The sequence below is a fragment of the Spinacia oleracea genome, chromosome 1 (genome assembly GCF_020520425.1).
Source record: "Spinacia oleracea cultivar Varoflay chromosome 1, BTI_SOV_V1, whole genome shotgun sequence".
Taxonomy (NCBI): Eukaryota; Viridiplantae; Streptophyta; class Magnoliopsida; order Caryophyllales; family Amaranthaceae; genus Spinacia; species Spinacia oleracea.
This window is the reverse complement of record NC_079487.1, coordinates 33,266,289-33,285,581: the sequence shown is the minus strand read 5'-3', so window position 1 is coordinate 33,285,581 and position 19,293 is coordinate 33,266,289. Positions and strand designations below refer to the sequence as shown.

The 19,293-nt window shown below is 33.9% G+C and overlaps 1 protein-coding gene across 5 annotated transcripts; it reads left to right on the top strand.

The window, feature by feature from the left end:
- The first annotated feature begins 2,663 nt into the window (after positions 1-2,663).
- Positions 2,664-18,827, top strand: LOC110793897 (uncharacterized). 5 transcript variants are annotated; one of them, XM_056835249.1, is made up of 10 exons: positions 2,664-2,891; positions 3,461-3,918; positions 5,829-5,942; positions 6,594-6,673; positions 8,026-8,477; positions 9,532-9,704; positions 10,337-10,422; positions 11,569-11,702; positions 17,952-18,257; positions 18,565-18,827. In XM_056835249.1, exons 2-10 carry the CDS (start codon positions 3,568-3,570, stop codon positions 18,720-18,722), a joined length of 1,854 nt encoding a protein of 617 aa, XP_056691227.1. In that variant the 5' UTR covers positions 2,664-2,891; positions 3,461-3,567; the 3' UTR covers positions 18,723-18,827. The 5 variants fall into 5 exon arrangements, with proteins under 5 accessions (XP_056691227.1, XP_021854526.1, XP_021854525.1 ...); XM_021998833.2 differs by having other exon boundaries at positions 2,665-2,891; positions 3,548-3,918; XM_021998835.2 differs by lacking the exon at positions 2,664-2,891 and adding an exon at positions 5,067-5,130 and having other exon boundaries at positions 3,860-3,918.
- The last annotated feature ends 466 nt before the right edge of the window (positions 18,828-19,293 follow it).

Below are 19,293 nucleotides of genomic sequence, written 5' to 3'. Positions count from 1 at the left end.
GTTCACGTAAACTTGAATTTTTTTAGTGTAACGTGTACGTGATAAAATTAGAATACGTATTTAGATTGACATGGAATATTTTTTTGAATTGGAAGACCTTGGAATTGAGATAATATCCGTTTTTTTCTATTTTTTTCGAGTCACTTCATGTAACTTATATGAAATATAAACTTCCATTTTGTACAGATTGAACAAAACAGAATTAGCTATTTCGTATAGATTGAACATAGTGGAACTAACTATTTCGTACAGATTGAACAAAATAGAGTTACTATTTCATACAGATTGAACAAAATATAGTTAACTATTTCATACAGAAACCAAAGAATTAAAAAGGGTATTTCTGGTTTTTTACAGGGGTGCGCCAAAGTAATTGAAGGTTGCGTATAGCAACCGTGTATAATTACTCGTAAATAATATTATAAATAAAAAATATTTTTAATGAACTAATATTTTGTTATGACGTAGTAAAATTTTGAATTTATATAAAACACAATTAGTTCAAAGTGGTCAATTAAGCATGAATTATACTACGTACGTAAACTACAAATTAAACCTCGTTATTTTTATTTTTTTTCATTTTTTTCGGGAAAATTGAATTGAAATTATGTTTAAAATAAGTTAAGTTTAAGAAACATAAGAGTTAAATGATTTCTCTAAATTTTTATATTGCAGTTGAAATTCATTTGTTAAGATTGTAAAATCATATATTTTTATTATAGTTATTAGTAACATATAATGCAGTAATAGAAAATCAATAGTAATAGTGCAGTGTATAATTTGCAATTTTTTTCATGTTACGTGATTGATATTTTTTATATTAATGTTAGAAAATCAATAGTAATAGTGCAGTGCATTATTTTCGATTCTTGCCACAATAAATGAACTCGTAATATTTCTTGTAATATACTCCTTATATTGTTCTATGATATGGAAGGAAACAAATTAGAAAATTTATAGTTTTTAAAAGTTTCTTTAATGGAGTAGACATTATAAAATTAAATTAAATTAAAAAAGTCAAAGACACATCAAGAGATGACACGTGTCAATCATGGTGTGTATTTTAGTATATAGTTATTGAAGTTATTGATTGGTTAAAAAATATAAATTTAATTAGATAATAAAAAAAATTGTTGATTAGCATATGATTAATTATTAATGAATAATTTTTTAAATTTAAAAAATATTTTTCAAAATGTTACTACGAAGTATAGTAAGGAGAAGAGATAAAATTAAAAAAAAATCCATTGTCATAGTAAACACAAATTTAAAGTCAAATCTTCGTGTACAACCATCTAATTAGTGGCATTTATGATATTTTTAATGCATACATTCATATCCATATTTTGTTGACTATTCAGTTAGACTATGTTTGGTTCGACCACATGTATAAGGTATATGTTTGAGTATTAAACCCATGGGTTTAGAATCAACGATACATAGAAACTCATACCTTATTCCACCTGTTTGATAAAATGAATTTAGAATTTAATCATACCGATAATATACTCTTGTACTCCTCATTCCCATCTTCTTTTTTTCTACACCTTCCTCTCCTCCTTCTGCTTAAAAATATAAGAAAAAAAAAACTAAAATTCAATAAAATATAAAAGGCAGACATTATATTTTGATATATGGCACCATCTCCACCACCACAATCGCTCGCTTTGCTTTAGCTCTAACCATCACATCCTTCTGTCACTGGACAAAATTTGATTTTTGGTGGGTTTTTTTTTTTTTTTTACAATTGAAGCTACAAATCTAGACTTCAATGTCCAAATTTCGACAACTAACATTATATCTAGGTATTTTATTGAAAGATATGTTTAGTTAAATTATTTTTCAGTATTCTAATTTCGTCCTTTTGGGTTCTTACGGGGTGCTGATGGTGACGTTAGGTAGCATTGGCGATTTGATGGCTAATCAATGGGGTAGTAACTTTGTAGTGTAAGTTTTAGTGGTATTGATTTTTTTGGTAAGTTTGGCGGCGACGGTGGTGGAGTAACATTAGCTAGGCTGTCATAGTGTTGGTTTGCTCGAGTTTGCAGTGTCGATTTTATTTTCAGTTAAGATGATTCCATATCAAAAGTTCTTGCGCGCACAAGGTGTACAATAAATTTATTGTACACCAAGATAACTTTTACCTATTTTTTTGTAACTTTAACTTAGTTTTGATTAACTTTTATATTAGTAAAAAAAAGTTGATAGATAAATATTTTAAAGAGTTCAATGATTAATTTTATACATTATTAGTGATTTTGAAGAAATGAGTTTTATTAAAATGAAAAAAATTATCACTAAAAAATAGATAACTTTTACATATATAAGCTTAACTTTTACGCATTTTTAGTTAACTTTTACTCCGGTGTACAATATTTATTGTACAACCCTTGTAAATAAGAATTTGTGATTCCATATACCCACCTTCCCTTGGGTATGATAACTCGATATCAGAGGGGTTTTGGAGGTGGGTCCCAAAGTATTAAATTTTATAAAAATAGTTAACCAAACATCAAATATAGGGTTGGATAATTTCAAACCCATACCTGATTCCGAAATATGATAAACCAAATACACCCTTAATGATTTAATTCCATTTGTCTGCTTGGGCCAGGCCCAAATTTGTAGCACGGTTTCGGATATAGGCTATGCAAGTATGAAATACAGAGTAACTGATATCTTCTTCAACCTAATTTCAGTTTTCTGGCAGAAAAACTTTCATACAATTAGCAAGTTTGCTTGGGAAACGTGAATATTAGATTGAAATCTCGTTTCCCATTCGTTTCCGGGATGAATTCAGTTTCAAACACGTCTCTATTTTTCTGAAACGGTTTTGGCGCGTTCCGAAACGCGTTTCCCGGTTTCCCCCGTTCCAGGACGTTTCGGAAACGGTACGTCGTGATTTTTTTGGCGTTTCCGTGCACCGTAGATAGTATGTTGCAAATTTCAGAATGAAGGAAAAAAAAACAAGGAATTATTAAGTTTTAAGTATTACTGAGTATTAAATTGTAATGTGAAATTTGAGACATTAGAATGATTTTTTGTGAATGATTTTTTGGAGATGTTAATTTTTTTAATAGTTGTGGTCAAACGGGTCGGTACTCGATAGTTCCCGACCAATCTTCCATTATTATAATACTGGGTCCCAGTGGATGGATGCTGAGATCAAGGTTTTGATGTAGAAGTAGATGCCATTTAGATTAGCTTGAGGACTTGGAATTCTGTTTTTCAGTTTGGTTTTGGCTGAAGAAAATGAAAAACTCTTTTTATTGAATGTATGAGTTTACCTCAGCGCCTGATATGTGTTTTATGACTTTTATCTGTGTGCTCATAGCTCAAAATAATGTTGTGTGTTTTTTCTGTTTGCTCATATTTAGAGTTGGAGATTGTTAAATGAGCATATTAAACATGTCATTTTCATCTCAAAGCCTAATTAAAATTTTGATGTGGGAGGTTTCAGGAACTTATGAAATCCTTATTAAATTTTTAAAAAAAGTTGACGTAAAAGCTCGAGCTTATCTCTTTCATTACATCTTTGCAAAACCAGGAATTAATAAGGTGGGTCACATGATGGAAGCAATTGAAGGTGATTATGTGCATACATCAGACGGAGTTGATATTTCAGATGCAAATAGAGACTTTGACAAAAAAGAGAGACCAATCCATCTAGCAAAAAGTAATCAACCTCTAAGGGGAAGGAGATCTTTCAAGAGAGTAGCAATGTTATTGACCATACCTTCTTATACCCTGAGGGTAGGTTCAATGAATGTATACCGTGAAAATCGCATGAGGTTGCAGTACCTCCTCCGTAAGCTTGTGGTACAACATAATTGGGTGGACGCTAGTGGAGTGCTAAGTGCATTGTTAAAAGGGACTTGCAGAGAAACAACACCTCAGAACAACCGTATCAAGTATTGGGTATGCATTTAAAATAACTTTTAGTTTCCATTATCCTGTTCTCTTCTGTACTAGTATGGCTTGACTAATGACTATCGGTGCTAATTGGGAGTAAGATATCTGACAGAGGTGGCCATTCAGCTCTTGTGACTTGCCATTTCTGGATAATTTTATGTTTTGGCTTGAACTATCTTTTTTTTCAAAAAACACATACCTGTATTGCTGCCTTTTGGATTTCAAATGATCACATTTTTTGTGACATAGCAGTCTCTCTCGCATGTAAAATCTTTGTTAAATAATGACTCAGAAATTCCTCAGAAATCCCACAAATTAAGTAAACCATGAGCAGTGGCTTCTGAACATTTGATAGTAGGAATTAGTTTACAAAGAACCAATGAATGTGGTGGCTTTAGTGGCGGTATTGTTGGGTGATGTGTTTTAGACCAAGGCATTGAAATCTTGAAAAGAACGCAGGCCTGAAATACCCTCTATTTGTACTTAAGAAATGTGGGAAATTTGCTTTTCTAATGAAAATGTATTGTACCGTAAATAACCATGTGATGTGACTAATAGATTCATGAAAGTTTCGTTCTTTGTAGGATGAAATGGAACATTATAATAAGATACAAACAATCATATCCTAGAACTACCTATTAATTTCATAACAAACATCCTTTTTCTCTTCTAGTTCCTCTTGCCCTTCCACCTTTCCCTCCTACCATTCCTATTTATCCGGGGGTCTTTATGTATTGGAATAAACTAGAATTTGGGAAGAAAATTAGAGAAGGAAGAAGAAGAATTTTAATTGAATAACTAGAAAATCATAGAAACAAAAGGATGTCCAAGCTTTTGACGGGCTTGATGCTCTCCCAACTATTAATAAAGGTCGTACCCAATGCAAAATCTCTAGCTATTTAGAGCATGGTCTGCGGAAGTTCTAAATCTAAGCAACCTTACCCTTATAAAGAGGTTGTTTCCAAGGATCATCGAACCTATGATCTAGCGATAGCAAGTAGACACTTGACCAAGGCACCACCTTGCTCTCCCAACTGTTAAGGGTAAATAAAACTTGTAATTTTCTTCATAATTTGTCTCCCTCTGAAGTCTGAACTCCTCTGTTCATAGTATATGATTCCATTCTCACTATTTTCCATCTTCTTTTTGCACAGGAAATCCTTAACTGAAATATAACGACCATAACCAAATTTGCCAATCCTATATGTCCTATGGACGGTATCTTTAACTTGCAACCCCTATTATTCTCATATTTGTTTATACTTTATTTTTTCTTGCATTGGTTTTAATCTGTCTCTTTTGTTAACTATACTATTTGTATTTTTTGATTTATGCTCCATATAGGTTGTTGTATTGCTTTTATTTTTAATGCTTGCATTCTTCTTCTACTTTTTCCTTCCATTACTTCTCTTGGAAATATTAATCCTCGGGTTTCATAGTGACTACTGTTCAGCTAGTTTAAATCTTCTACAGGGAGGTCTATATAGTACTCTTTAACTCTTTAACCATAGCTTTTGTTGGCAAAAGGTGTTATTCCTTGTGTTATAGACTCCAGATAATATAATTGTTCACTGCTAATATAATACATCTTCGTTCTTTTACAGTTGATACAGTTTGACTGTTGACACTATTCATATAATATACTAAGAAAAAATATAGTCATGTGGGGTTTTGTTATAATCGTCTCATTGTATAGAACTTATTATAACTTCCGCATCGCTTTTTATTTTTTACTTAGAAATTATGAAATCTAAATCTAAGAATAATCAACTTTTTATAATTTTTACTCATTGTTAATTAAAGATATTAATGATTGAAATAATATACAAACGTGATAAAATAAATTTGTCAACTAAAATAGACCGAAAGCACTATGCAACTTCTTTGACAAGCATTCTATATCTTTGTTATCTTAGGTCGCAATGGAGCTTCTTCGACATATGAAATGTGATCCAGACTCATCAAGGATTGAGCACTTGTACGATACGTGGAAGGAAAAGATAAAGTCTGCCAAGAAGCAGCCATTGAAGATATAGATTTAAATCATGTCATATAAAGTGTGAAGAGTGAAATAAGACACCTTTAAAAAATCACTTAACCTATTCTAATTTCTCTTAGAGCATCACCAATGGTGAGCCTCTAATTGAGGCTCAAAATTCTTTCATAAGCTGTTCTATTTCTCCAATGGTTAGTCATAATAACTTTTTGAAGAAGTTCACACCGTGTTACTTGCAATTCATTACATTTATCCGTTACAAGCCGCTTTCGCGACAATGCCACCGTTACCGGGATCAAAACCACATCCGCGATTTTTTCCATTCTGGCGTAATACAGAAGCATTTTTAAAAGATTGAAATTTGCACTCTTGCTTTTTGAAGAATTTTGTATAGCTTGGTATTTAATTGGTTTTCTTTTTTTTACTTTTTATTTTACTTTTAGGAAAGGTATTAGTTGGTTTTGAGCTCTACAATAGTAACTAATAGCTTTCTGTTCTCGTTTAATATAATGCGTCTCAGAAGAAAGTTGTGTCTTTGTGTAGCTTTTCCTGTCAGGTAAAAAAAAACGCATACGTAGTTTCTTATTTTTGGACGGGGCTTCTGCTATCTTATGTGATCTGTCTTGTTCATGCTTTGTTTTTACTTTATACATGTGTAGATTCTTACTGTGTAATATTTTGACAGGACAGGTCCGTTCTGTTGGAGTACATACTTTTATGTCTTGCACGAAATAACCATGACTTTGCCCGTGTTAATTTGCACAGGTACATTTTACTTTATTCACAACAGCTACTGAATACAATTTGCATCCAAAACAAACAAAAATTACATTTGTTAAGTACAAGTTCAATTAAATGGTTGTTTTCGTGATACAATTTCATAATTGGGTCTAATGTATTGTTGTTGTTGCTATTTCTGTTTCTGTGTAATAGTGGCTCTAAAACCTTGTCGTTCGACCTTCTCCTTTACCAATTACTAACTTACCGTTGTTGTTGTTGTTTACCCCACAAGCTCATCCACCAACAATTAATACTCGTCAAGTCGTCGGACCCTTAAAGGGGAAGGGTTTGCCGACTTGAAGGAAAGAAGGAAAAGGAAAAAAAAGGAGGAAGGGAAAAAAATTTAGACGAAAAAGAGAGAGACACGTGTCAAGGTAACCTGCTACAACGGATTGGTTACATATTACGACCATTACAAGAGAATAGGTCCAAAAGATTGGACTATTAAAATAAAACTCATATGTGGGATTAATAAAAAAGATAACCGTCCAAAGGTAGGATTATTAGAATAAATTTTTCCTATAATAATTCTTAGGTTACTTCCAGTTTAGTTTTTCCTAACTTTTTATTTTTATTTTTATTTTTACTAATGGATAATTAAGGAAATTAATCGTAAAACTGGTGTGTTGGCAACTTGAAAGTCAAAGTGGTGCAATTATTTTGAGATGGAGATAGTATACACTAACAACAAACGTAATGCATGTCATGATTTGAATCCACAACCCCCTTGAATATGGAGTTGTGATCCCCACCAATCCACCATGAATATGTTGGTAGAATTGATGCTTTTTTTATTAGATGTATTATGAATAAGTAGTAAACCAATTTCAGGACTTGTTAAGAAATTATGAGAGAAGTATTACCAATCTTTCATGATTTTACAATTTAAATTAATTTTTAAATGTAAACCCCAAAGAAGAAAAATAATCTCAGAGTCTCTTTCTTATACGAAGAACAATTGAAGTTGAGTTTTCTCCATCTCTCTTATTATTTCTCTTTTGTCAACATGACTCCTTATGCATAGCACGGAATCATAAGCTAATTTATATTTTTGGCTGAGAAATGATATCGAAAATGTATCCGCCTTTCCTTTGGATGTTGAAGCTTGAGTGTATATAAGATGTGTAATTGTTGATATTTTATTAATTGAATTATGATGCTTATGGCTATGTAGTATCCTCTAGCAGACCATATGAAGGTTTAATATGACTGCTATTGCCATTTGTACTTCTCTTCGAGCTTTATGCAGAAGGATACAATTTTTCATACATCTGTTAAATTAACTTTATTTTTATTTTTATTTTTATTCCGTGTTATTTTATTGGTTATTCCTGTAGTCTTCAGCAGGAATATGAATCCGCAAGAGACCAAAAGTCTAATCTGGTAATAGGTTTGACCAATTATGAGTTGTGGTATTCCGAGCTACCAAATGAGATGCGGCTGGGAAACGTAGAAGAGTCTTGCATGCCTATGGAGTCGGAGACAATGAAAACCAACTCCTCTGAGGAAATAGATAACCTGAAGGGAGAGGAAGCAGCCAGTGTTTATGAGACATTTTCAAACTTGCACTATTTTTCAGAGACATCTGTTGTGAATGACAAGGACACTTGTGCAAATGCCAATATAAAGCTAGATGGGGAAGTATCTGGGATAAAGCCAGTTGAGAATATCAAGAAATCCCAGTCACGAGATTTTTATATGAAATCTGAAGAGTTAAGTGTAGAAATTGATAGCTCAAGTCAACATGGTTATGATCAATTTCATTGTTCTTCTGCCTATAATGTACACAGTGAGTTTTATTCTAGTTTCTTTGTTTCATCTTTCCTCACCTTTCAGTTTTCCACCCCTCTCCTGGATTTCTTTCTTAAGAAAGGTTGTTTCTCGTTGTGTTTCTCATAAATTTATGGTCTCCAATAGTTCAGTCCATAATTACTGCTGGATCCTGGAAGATTATTTATTTGGTCTATCATGATTTTTAATATTAAGTGGTAAATCGACGAAGTCTTGAATTTCTTGCTATTTCTGTTAAAAAGCTCTAGCTTGCAAATCACAATTGCAAGATTTTTGATAGTTTGTTCTGCCCTTTGTGTATTAGCTGATGCATTGACCTGTGCTAAAAAAGATTAACACCTTGCTATTTGTAATTTTATTTCTCAACAACAATTAAGCAGCTGAAATGCAGTGCTTGTCTAGTTCTATTGTTCTTCTATTGTGGTTAAGCATTAATGCTTACATGCTGGAACAGTGTACAAATTGCTTGCAGCTCCGAGGATTAAGCATGTTCATATTCCTAGATAACTTTGTGCATATGAAAGGTTTATCTACACATAGGTTTCATGTAATGTTTATGCTCACCGGCTATGTAGTATGTATGCTTGAAAACAAAACTAGCAAAGTTTTTAAAACTTGGGAAACTAGGCAATGATGATCTGAAATAGATGTTAACAGAGGGGTTGGAGCTAAGGATGTGTTTATGTTCTTTTCTTATGATAGGTGGTGTAGGCAGTTACAATTGCCGGGGGATAAGGAGGAGAGGGAATTAGAAGTTAACAGAGTTTGGGGCTAAGGATGTGTTATGTTCATTTTTTAGCATATTTTTATGACTTTTTAATTCGAAACTATTAGTCAGGTGATTTTGGTTGCTTAATCACCAGTTCTGATTTTGATTAACTGTTGGCCTCTCTTAAGAACCAACTGTTTTATTTTAGCGTTTTATTTTACCATTTGGTTTATGAAATGTGCCCTTTCATTGTGAGTTTATTATGGAGTAGCAAGCCCTAATAACTTGCTGGTGCAGTCTCTCACTTAAAACTCTTGTACTGAACCCTATTTTGTTAAAACAGGCATGCAATCATTGTTGCCCGTAAGAGTGCCTTCTTCAGATAATTTTATGGACATCCTTTCTTCTCGTAGACAGCTTTTTGGTGATCATTACAAGGAAGCTTTAAAGTTTCTAAAGCTTACTCTTCAGTCCCCGCCTCCAATCTCAGAGGCAGCATTACTTCCTTCAGTACAGGTACTTCATTGTTTAATCTTTAGACTTAAGAAATGTGTAGAATTTGTTTACGATAATTTGAATTCTCTCTCTACATTCCTTGAATCCTCTATACAATATCTGAGTTCATCATTAGTGAAGTTGGATAATTATGTTAGTCAACAGTAAAATGAGCTCGACAATGGAAGTGAAAGTAGTAAATTCTATTTTTATTTTTAGAAGCTCCAATATTAATTACATTCCTATGATATTAAAATTGTTTCATCAAGAATTTTACAGCTCATTGTGGTGGTGATTGAGGCAACAAATTGTTATCAACAGATGAGTTCAAAAATTAGGTTGCTTGAGCTTTGAAATGACCAGTCCCGTAACCATACTGGCAGCATAAGCCTGTTGGTTATGGTCTGGTGTGTGCAGAATGTTTTGATATTTGTGATTAGTAAATGGCGTTGGCATGACATAGCTGCATATTTTTTTGTTACTGAGAAGCATTGGCGTGGTCTCACCAAAAATCTATTTTCCGTTATTCTTCTTTTGCTTTCTGTTTCGGCTAATGTGCTATCCGCAATCTCTGTTTTGTTGATAGAAATTGCTGGGTATCTTGTGTTCGTTTATTGCAATTGTTTTAAGAAAATTTAAATTCCTTTTGGCAGTTGTTGCTCCTTGGTGGCCATGGTAAGGAAGCCTTAGCTATTGTTGAGCAGTCATGCAATGAGTCAAGCTCAGTTCTTTCTTTTAGGTAACGATCTTGCCTCTTGAATAAGATGTGTAGCATACAAATGCTTGTTGATAAAATATACAATGAAACAGAAATGTGAAACGAGAATATTGGAAATAGAAATAGGGAAAAGGCAGTGTGGTTTGGTAGGGGGATATTGGTGAAAAAAAAGGAAGATAAAGGAAAGAGACACGTCCCATGATTGGTGTTAAAAGCCACATTGGATTTGGTAGAAATAGAAGGGAAGCGGAAAGGAAGCTCCTATGTAAAATGGTCTCTTTTCTTTCCTCGCAAAACAGAAGGAATTGAGTGGATAGCATCACTAAAATGTTGTCAGTTGTCACCCTCAATGTGGCGTCAAAATTTTCTTTAGATGTATTTCTTTCAGTTCCTTGATTTCCTTCCAATTCATTATACCAAACTTGAAAGTATAGTTCCTTTCTTTTCCCTTCTCTCCTCGTGTTTTCCCATCACTTTGTTTTCCTTTCTTTAACAAAAAATATACCAAAAAAGCTGTAAAGTCCATGTTAACTTTTAAGCACTTTTCATCATACTGTTTCTCTGTTTTGCATTTCTTCACCGCTCTTCTTTTTCTCTAGTATTAGGTACAGTTTCCTTGTACTGATCCAGTAATCCATAGAACGGTGGTTGACAAAAGTTAGGTTTTGGGACGATTCATTGTTTAATACAAGCACATTGAGCTTGTGTCTGAGATGCTGATTTATCATGTACTCTTGAGAAACATTGCCTTCTACTCATAATCTCTTCAACAAGTATGCTTGTGAGTTTTAGGAATGTTGTCTTTCTGCATGCTTCACTACTTTGTGGTTAGAAAGGAATGGATTCATGTTTAAAAGTGGGGGATCCTACTGCTAGGGTAGGAATAGTAAAAGATGATACGTTGAAATTGTACTAAAGTTGTGGTTTGGAAGAAACTATGAGACTGTTTTAGTGAGTCCTTTTGACACTAACTTTAGCTATTGTATGTTCTGGTACAATTTAAATTTAACAGATCAAATCAAGAAATCAAAATGTGTCCATAAACAATTGTGCACAAGTATCAATTATCAGTAGATGTACATGGTTGATTCCCTGAAACATTATCAAACTGTGAGGTGATCAATATAAATTAATTAATGCAAACTTTTGTTTTTTATACTTTGGCAGATTAAAAGCTCGTCTTTGGGAGTGCTTTGATGCGAATAATTATGATGAACTCTTTGCATGTTTTGAGGATGTTATGAAGAAGGATCCCACATGTAGGCGTTCTCTAGCAAGACTCATGGCCTTGCATCAAAAAGGTGTTGAATTTTTGGAACTTGATATTTGCTCTTACATATCTTCAAATCTTATCTATGCTTAAAATTTATTGTCGAAATCTATGTTACTCAGACACGAGTGTCGGTGTCGTGTCCGACACGGTGTCGGAGTATCTGGCACTCCGATTTAAATTTTCGAAGACACTCCGACCATGGTGTAAAAACTCGCCCGAGTTAACTCGTATCGCCCGAGTTAACAAGGTTTTGGAGGCTGGCGGTAGTGCGGTACGAGATATCCCGAGTAGTAAAAGTGTTTTTAAAAACGGCGAGATCTCGGCCTGTTCAACCGATCCGAACGAATTTTGTCCGCATTAAACGTTATTAACCTCACATCTACTCGGTTTTCAGCCGAATTCCCCATGTTTTCGACAAAAAGAAAGGGAAAAAGGAAAGAAATGGAGAAACTCCACTGAAATAGAGTAGAGAACTCCAATTTTCAAATCAAAACAAGAGAGGAGAGAGAAGGCGGACAAAGGAATTCATTTTAATTATGTCACGTGTACGGTTTAGAGGAGGGGGACTAGGGTAGGTAGTGAGTGGGGCTGACATGGGGATTCTTTTTCAAATTTCAAATTCCTACGCGACAACCGCGATACGGTCCTCGACTAACGCATCATTTCCGTTACCGAGACTCCGCGACCGATACCATTTTTTTATCTATGACTCCGACACGGTCAAAGGAGTGTCTTGACTAGTTTTTTAGACACGGCGGTAAAAAGTGTCGGAAAAAAAAATTGACACTTAAAGAAAATAAAAATATATTTTCTTAAAGTAAACATAAAAAGAAATTAAAAAATAAACACAAATTCTTATATGAGACTGCCCTCACCATCAACTGATGGTGAGACCAGTTCACACTTGCGAATTTGGCTATGTTACTTCTATAGTTTAGACATGTTACTTTTTTTTATAATTTTAGAGGAGTTACTTTTTTAGTTTAGGTATGTTACTTCTATAGTTTATACATGTTACTTTTTTTATACGGATTAATTTTAGGGGAGATACCTTCTTAGTTTAGGTATGTTACTTCTATAGTTTAGACATGTTACTTTTTTTTTTATAATTTTAGAGGAAGTACTTTTTTTAGTTTAGGTATGTTAATTCTATAGTTTATACATGTTACTTTTTTTTATACGGAGTAGTTTTAGGGGAGATACCTTCTTAGTTTAGGTATGTTACTTCTATAGTTTAGACATGTTACTTTTTTTTTTAATAATTTTAGAGGAGGTATTTTTTTTAGTTTAGGTATGTTACTTCTATAATTTAGACATGTTACTTTTTTTTATAATTTTAGATGAGGTACATTTTTAGTTTAGGTATGTTACTTCTATAGTTTAGACATGTTACTTTTTTTTTTATACGGAATAGTTTTAGGGGAGGTACATTTTTAGTTTAGGTATGTTACTTCTATAGGTTAGACATGTTACTTTTTTTTTTATATAATTTTAGAGGTACTTTTTTAGTTTAGGTATGTTACTTCTATAGTTTAGATCTGTTACTTTTTTTTTTATAGTTTTAGAGGAGGTACGCTATTGGTTTCGCGCTTGTCACACCATCAAGTTGATGGTGTGACTGGTCTCACAGGAGACGCGCTGAAAAATAAATCACATTGATTTATTACTGGAAAAAATAGTAAGAATTAAATACTTTAAAAAAATGAAAAAATATACATAAAAAATAAATAAATGAGTAAATAGAATGTCAAAGGAGTAGTCAAGTGGGTTGTCAGATACTCAGATGTCACCACTTCCCAATATCCCACCCTAATTATTTAAAAGAAATAAAGTAAAAACAAATGATAAAAACATGCAGGCCCAGCACCTCCTACAATCCTACTGCAGCAATTCAACACCAAAAATAAGAATCGCCCGATCAGGGTTTGAAGCAACCATGGCCGAGTATGAAGAAGGCCTTTCAACAACAAAAATAAGAATTGGCGAGTGCCTTTATCTCAATTTTCCCTGTACAACAAAAGCCCCGACACATTTTTCCTTCTCTCACCTTCCACGACCTTCAATCTCCAGATCTAGGGTTTGAATTCGGGACGGCAATTGGTTCCGGGTAAGACTAAGTATTCAACTATGAAGCTTTATCTTCATCTTGGTTACCAAAAATAGAGTTTTTTTTACTCGTTTTCTCTTCTCTTCCCGATCTCGACACCGGATTTCAGATACTTTTTCGACACCGGTGTCGACACTTTTCCGGACACGTGTCGAGTGTCGTGTCGCGGGTTGGGTCGTGTCAACACCGACACCCACCGTCGGAGGAAGTGTCGGAGTAACATAGGTCGAAATTCAAAAGGTGTTAAAAATTTTGGAACTTGATATTTGCTCGTCCATACTTCTACTTGTTGATAATATGTGTCTCTTATATCATTGGTATTTTGTAGTCATACTACATCCATTTCACAATAGATGCCCTGTTTTTATTTTCACGCTTATCAATACCAACCTTTGACCATTACTAATTATTTATTACAGAAATTTTATATTTTGAAAATATACATAAAAAATAAGGGATTTTCTCAATGGTATCCTTGAGTTTCTTAAATTTCTTAAACGTGACATTAATTATGATTTTTTGTTAAAAAATCTGTTTAAGCTATCTTTTAATACCCACGGTTAATCTCTTCACTCTCCTCTTCATCCCCCACAACTTTTCAAAACTCAACTTCTCCACCATTAACAATCCTTCACTTTTTGTCTCCCATGCGGGACCGCACCCATCTCCTCCAGTAACAAACCTTCAAAATAGAAGCGAAAACTCAAAAACCAACAAAAGTAAAGTATCCATTATCCTTGTAAAACAATAAAAAATACCCTCACTCATCCACTTGCAACTTAGCTTATTCATTTCCTTGAATCAACTCTCCTCGTAAACTATGTGCCTGGTCAATTGTTGCGACTTGCGAGTATTGTGGAACGAAGGGAGTAAGAAGTACGGGGATCTTTTTTTTTAAAACAGAAGTTTAATAATTTAAACTAAATAAGCAATGTCTACAAACTGCATACACGCAGGGGCCTAATCTGGTCAGCAGATCAGAAGCAGCACCAAACACAACAAAAAGGCAAGAGCCACGAACAAAACATGTTAAGGCACTAGACAACTAAGTTTCTTATGCTGCAGGAGTAGTGCGTTATTCATGTTCGCTTATTGAACTTTTATTGAACTTGGAACAAATTAAAAGCATTAGTCGAGCTATAGTTGTTCGTTCTAGGCTTCAATCACTGGTCTCTTATAACGGGTACATTTTGGGCTTTGTTTGCACTTTCACAGGCTTTAATTAATTCTGAATGTATTTTCACCAATACAGTTAAATGATAAGAGAGTATGAAATAGGAATTATGTTGAAAAAACTGTGTTACAATACTTATCCAGGATCGAAAAATTCTACTAGTTGAATTGCATGGAGAGCAGACACCTGGAGTAAAACATGATATTTATATGTAAAACTTTTATGCATGGTAATATAGTATTAGTCAATCCATGAACATAACGAGTTGGACAGAATTGATACTCTGATGTTTGAGTTCGAGGTTTTTTTTTAATCTGAGTTAAGAAAAGTTTAATCGTTTTCTTTTGAATTCTTAACGACTGAAAATTTGTTTAGTTTTGACCAAGCTTGTTGGTGTTCTTAAGTAGATAAGTTTATATTTAGTCACCTGGAGGAACACAAAATATCGATATGTAAGTTTTTTATGCATTAGTATGTAGTCGACCCATGAATATAATTGAGTTGGACACTGTATGTTTGAGCTCGAGGTTTTTTTAATCTGAGTTAAAAAGTTCATTGGTTTTCTTTTGAATTCTTAACCACTGAAATTTGTTTAGTTCTGACCGAGCTTTCTGGTTGTTCCTATGTAAACTAGTTCATATTTCAGTCCTATTCGCCTGCTCTGATTGTGTTGCCTTTCTTCACAAGTATAGTGAAATCACAATGGTTACGGAGTGTATTCATAAAAAGAAAGTCAATTGGGAAGTTAGGGTGCATCAGTAGATTCAGTTCAGTTAAGTTACTAGTGAGCTTTGATTAGTTACATTGAGGCTCGGGTTCAAGGTTAAGAAGTTCAGATATGTTAAGTGCGTGGAATAAGTTAAGATAAATAAATAGTGATTGGATGAGTTTAGGTTGCTAGAATAAGTTGTGGAGGGAGTAATTGAGCTGAATCAAACCCTTTGTTTTCTCTTCTTTGCACTACAGAAAGTCAGAAACCAATGTTTTAGGCTTCAGTCTACATCTCTCCCCCTACTTGGTTTCTTGTTGATGTTGTGATTAGGGGTGTAAATTGGATGGACTGGATTGGACTTTGCCAAGTCCAAATCCAATCAAAAAAAATTTTGGACTCGGATATTTGAGTCTGAGTCCTATCCAAACCTTTTTTAGTCCGATCCATAAAAATTATTTGAGTCCGTATCCGGTCCAATCCGATCCGATTTTTTTTTTAATATTTTAAAAAAAGAGTTAAACTCAAATGAATCGAACATAAATGCAAATAATACGGTTACCAACTAATTTTTCTGACACTTAAAATAAAATGTACGAGTATTAAAAATTGGGTATAAAATATTTTAACACCTATAACTACAAGTCACTCTTCCATACAGGGAAAATAAATAGCCATTAACTATAGATATATTGGAAATAACAATATGTCCTACGCATCTAAATACTTAGACAAAAAAGGTTTCAGTTCTTACGAAAAAACAAAGTTCTAAAATAATAAAGCTCAATAATCAACCATCACAACCAACGAGAGAAAACGAAAGAGAAAAAGGTTGATAGAATATTTTTGGGTTATGGGCTTTATATGGAGTGTAATATTTGATAGTTTTTCGTTGGACATAGTAAATAAAAGCACAAAAATCACATATTTCACAATAGTTTTCAAATTACATATGTTTATCTGTAAATAAAATCTTAAAACTTTGGACTTAATTGGATTTTTGGACTCCAAAAGGTTGAGTCCAAGTCCAGTCCAAAAATAATTGGACTTGGTAATTTGAGTCGGAGTCCGATCCAAAACATTTCATGTCCGATCCAGTCCGACAAGTTTGGATTGGACTGGACTGGACTTTGGATTTTTCTCAATCCACTTACACCCCTAGCTGTGATCATAGAGTATTAATTACTTTCTCTGGCCCATTTTACTTCCAACAATTTGACCGGCACTGGGTTTTAGGCAATTTAACTGATTTCTTACTTTATTGTGTGATGGGTATGGGGTAGTGGGGTATATTTTATCATTGTTAGTGGATTGTGGGCCATTTTCTTTTAAAAGAGTGTGAGTGGGGGGTCTCATTTTACCCTCCCTGATTTTATTGTGTGATTTTTGGGAAAAGGCCCAGTATGATACTCAAAACAGTTTGGATTCAGCTCCATGTTTCTTTATTGGTATTGGAGTAGATGAATATTTCATCAATCATATGGGTTTGAATATAGAGATAGGTTGTATGCTATATTTCATCTTTGTGAGAAAGAATAGTATGCGAGGTGTGCAATTCTTGTCAGCAGCTCTCTTGTGAGTTGGACAGGTGTGCAGTTATTGGTCAGTTTTCATTCCTCTGATTCTTCAACTGGCTCTTCAAAGCTAGTTTTGAGTGTTTCTACTAATAGGAGAATCGTTCAGTAGAAATATGTGGCTCGGTCTTCAAATATAATGGATTAAGGGGAAAAAACTCATTTGACTAGTTGGGACTTGGGGATTTTGTTGAAAGTCCAACAGTTCTACCGGGCTTACAAAATTTTAAACATGTTGCTGCATTATGTTCTGTTGTATTGTGGGAATGGCTGATTCGGCTTGATTTGCATTGCTTTCCAGCTTACGGTTTTCAATCCCTAGCCTAACAATTAAGATCTTGTTTTCTTTCCCTTTCTTTTTCCTTTTTGAGGTATACAATTGTCATAGTAGTGCTTGGATTTCAAATGCCATTCTAGGCAGGTGAACCAGATTTAATTGGACCGATGGTGATTGATTACAAGCTGCTCATATTCTGATTGATTAAGAAATTACTATTTGCCTTGTATATTTGTGTTTTCGTCTTTTTTCTTCTCTGTTTACTCTCACCGACCCTTATTTTTCTAAAGCCAGTTTAACACCAATCCAAATGGAAGCTAGTAAACTGGAAAATTCTAGTGAAGCTTTGATAATTGAATGAAACTTGATGTCTGTTGCAGTTTTCTAGTATACTTTGGGAAGTTTGTCATTGGGTTTCATCTTTTAATTTTTTCAGGAGAATATGCTACTGAGCGTCTAGTGGAGATGATTGCTCTTCACTTGGAAGCAACATATGGAGATCACACTTCATGGAGGGAATTTGCGTTGTGTTTGCCTAAACTTTCACATTGTGAAGAAGACAGAATGTCAATGTGTGGGGATGTGGAGCAAGTTAAGAGTGGGAATTTGCATACTACTCGGTTCTGTAGGACACCTGCCTCATTGGTGGAGGGAATGTCTGGGAAGGCTTGGAAATTTCGATGTAAATGGTGGTTGAACCGACATTTTAGCAAGCAGATACTGGCATCTGAAATGGAAGAAGGTATCGCCTAAAATATCCTTAGGTGTCTGTGAAATTTATGTGTCACATTTCATAAAAGCAGAGTCATTTTGTGGAAGGTGGAACTTTCTTAACCATCAATAGGAAGGGTGGATTTTGCAACATTTATTAATGTGTGAAATGGATTTTGAGAACCCGTCTTAGTGAAATAATTTGCCCATACTAGTTAATTTTGCCTCTCTGTGATATCGCCTTTTGTTAATGGTTTTATTCATAGTAAAGTGTGCAATTTTGCTATGTTTGTCTACTCAATGTTTTAGGCAATGATATGAAACTTCTGATTTCTCAGGTGACTTGCAGCTGATGACATACAAGGCAGCTTGCGCATCCCATTTTTACGGGCAAGAGATGGAATATGTTGGGAAGGTTTATACATACTTGAAAGAGCAGGAACCCAAGAGGCCGAGCCTGATAAGATGCTGTTGTCATTTTTGTATACGCACATGAAAAATTCTGTAGGTTTTTTCTCTAATTTTGTTAGGAAATGAAGGTAACTTGTTATCATAAGAAAGTATATTTATTAGTCAAGGCTTTCTGCACTTCATTCCTTTATACTTTAAACTCCCATCATAACTCAAATAACAGTGAAGGAACAACCTCAAGTTTCCTAGAGGTGGTCTCCTTTGCTGATATGTGCATGGTACGATTGAAATTTTTTAGAGTTGTAGATGGGAAGGAAAGATGGTTAATGGGAATGTCCTGGATTACAAATCGGATATCAAACTTTGCTAAGCTAGAATTTAGAGGGTTTATCATTATACTTCGTATTAGTTCGGAACAGGTTTCAGTTTGGGGATGCTTAAAGAATTTTGACATTTGAATAGAGGAGAAAATGGAGGATAACTTTTATTGGAGGTTTGTTGTTAGTGGAAAATTAGAGTAGGATTCCTTAAAAAATAGAAATTGTATTTTACTATCTAGAAAAAACAATTTCCTAAAAAAAAAAAATCATCTTTTACCACCTCTTCACGACCGATGTTTCTATCATGGTTATCATAAAAATGACCATTGCTTAGAA